Source organism: Carassius gibelio, chromosome B5 (genome assembly GCF_023724105.1).
Source record: "Carassius gibelio isolate Cgi1373 ecotype wild population from Czech Republic chromosome B5, carGib1.2-hapl.c, whole genome shotgun sequence".
Classification (NCBI taxonomy): domain Eukaryota; kingdom Metazoa; phylum Chordata; class Actinopteri; order Cypriniformes; family Cyprinidae; genus Carassius; species Carassius gibelio.
The window spans coordinates 10,582,949-10,584,894 of NC_068400.1; the positions used below are offsets into that span (position 1 = coordinate 10,582,949).

At 41.2% G+C, this 1,946-nt stretch overlaps 1 protein-coding gene across 2 annotated transcripts in view; it reads right to left on the reverse strand.

Moving 5' to 3' along the window:
- Positions 1–336: 336 nt before the first annotated feature.
- LOC127958165 (3'-5' RNA helicase YTHDC2) overlaps positions 337–1,946 on the reverse strand; it is a 15,238-nt gene continuing 13,628 nt past the window's right edge. For both annotated transcript variants that reach the window (XM_052556965.1, XM_052556966.1), the window contains exons 27-29: positions 1,676–1,882; positions 942–1,124; positions 337–849 (exon numbers count right to left, since the gene is read on the reverse strand). In XM_052556965.1, the coding sequence (XP_052412925.1) occupies positions 796–849; positions 942–1,124; positions 1,676–1,882 (444 nt within the window). In that variant the 3' untranslated portion in view covers positions 337–795. The remainder of the gene's footprint in view (positions 850–941; positions 1,125–1,675; positions 1,883–1,946) is intronic.

A 1,946-nucleotide genomic window follows, 5' to 3' on the forward strand; every position in this document is an offset into this window, starting at 1 on the left:
TTTAATATTTATGACTTTAAAAATGTTACATTTTCATAAATTGTTTTCATGAATTTCAGACTTTATTAAATAGTCACGAGTTCTTTTAATGACTTTTTGGAGATTTTATAAAATTCATGAGGTTTTGGGAGATTATTTTTTATTTTCAAGACATATTTTCCATGACTTGGAGATGATTAATTTAGGAGTGTTTAATCATTTTCATGAGGAATTTAATATTTCCATGACTCTACAAGAGAAACCAGCATGTTTATAGTAGATGACAGACCTGCGTCACTAAAGATGACACGAGAAATGAACATTCATCAAAACTCATCATGGCACAGACGAACAGTGGACCCTCAGAAAACTCAACTTTATTTAGTTTTCACTGAGAATGCCCGGCTGGATTATTATAGCAGCTTTCAGTGTTTAATTCACAACATAAACGTGTCAGTTAATGATCAGCTTACAGACAAAACAATGAACCAAGAACACAGAAACTCCAAGCTGTCCTTCTGTCTCACTAAATATTTCATCTCTTCCTCTTTATCTGCTAAACAAACCTTTCAACCCTGCGATAGTGAACACCTTGTGCAAAGTCATCATAGATGACAAAAACATTTGCACAGCAATTAAAAGCAGCACAGTGAACTGATCAGAGCCAACGCATTCGGTGACGATTTAAAAACACAAGATTCATAAAACATTTAATCGCTGACGTTCATTTTTACGTTCTACAGCCAGAAGGAAGAAGATTTAAGTGCATTAATCCTCATAAATGACACAAAGATCACAGCGATGCATGTGATGGGCTCAGAGTCGCTCCCAGAGCTGCAGTAACTGACTTCCTGTCTGCGGCTCCAGCTCCTGCTCAGACACACACAGATCACACATGAACCCTCATCATCATCATCACTGTGTGTGTGTGTGTGTGTGTGAGTGTGTGTGTGTGTTCTGACCTGAGCGTCTCGGCTGATCTGGACTCTCTTGTTGTCGTTCCAGGGGTTGAGCAGCTGCTGCGTGAGCTGGAACGCCAGACTCTCCTTACGGATCCATTCCACCCCGAACACACCGCCCAGACCGGACGAACCCCAGTCCAGACAGCGCTCGCCGCTGACCGCCGACGCCATGCGCGCGTACCCCTGCCCACACACACACATATTATTTGAAAAGAAAAAAAAGTTTTTTTTTGTTTTTTTCTGATAAAGTTATAAATGTTATAAATGAAGTTATAAATGTTTTCTTTGAAGAGAGGAAATACTTTAAAAGATAAATAAATCATATTACTTCAGAATTAGAAGTAGATTTTTTTTTGTCAGTTCAGAGTTTTTGTAATACACATACCGTATTTTTCGGACTATAAGTCGCACCTGAGTATAAGTCGCATCAGTCCCAAAATACGTCATGATGAGGAAAAAAACATAAGTCGCACTGGACTATATGTCGCATTTATTTAGAACCAAGAGAAATCATTACCATCTACAGCCACGAGAGGGCGCTCTATGTCTTCAATTGCACCTGACTATAAGTCGCAGGACCAGCCAAACTATGAAAAAAAGTGTGACTTATAGTCCGGAAAATACAGTAAATAAATGTGACTTGGCAATTTATTGTCCTTTTTTAAACCGGGGTGATCTGTAGGAGGGTGTAAGTGCTGTTTGTGTCATGGTAAACCGAGCGGAGGGAAACAGACCTGGAAGTGTCCGGATCCCTGAACGGAGAAGATGAGGAAGACTGCGCTGCTCTCGATGAAGGCTCGCGTGAGCTTGTGCTCGTTGTTGGGCGTCGTGGACCAGATTCCCCTCTGCTGGGACAGATCGATGTTCCTCATGTTACTGCTCTTCATGATGAAGTAGCGGACGCTCGATCTGGACGCATGTGTGGACGGAGACGAGCAGCGCTGCATCAGGAACACACACAGAACAACACCTGAACACACCTGATATATATGATACGATATGATA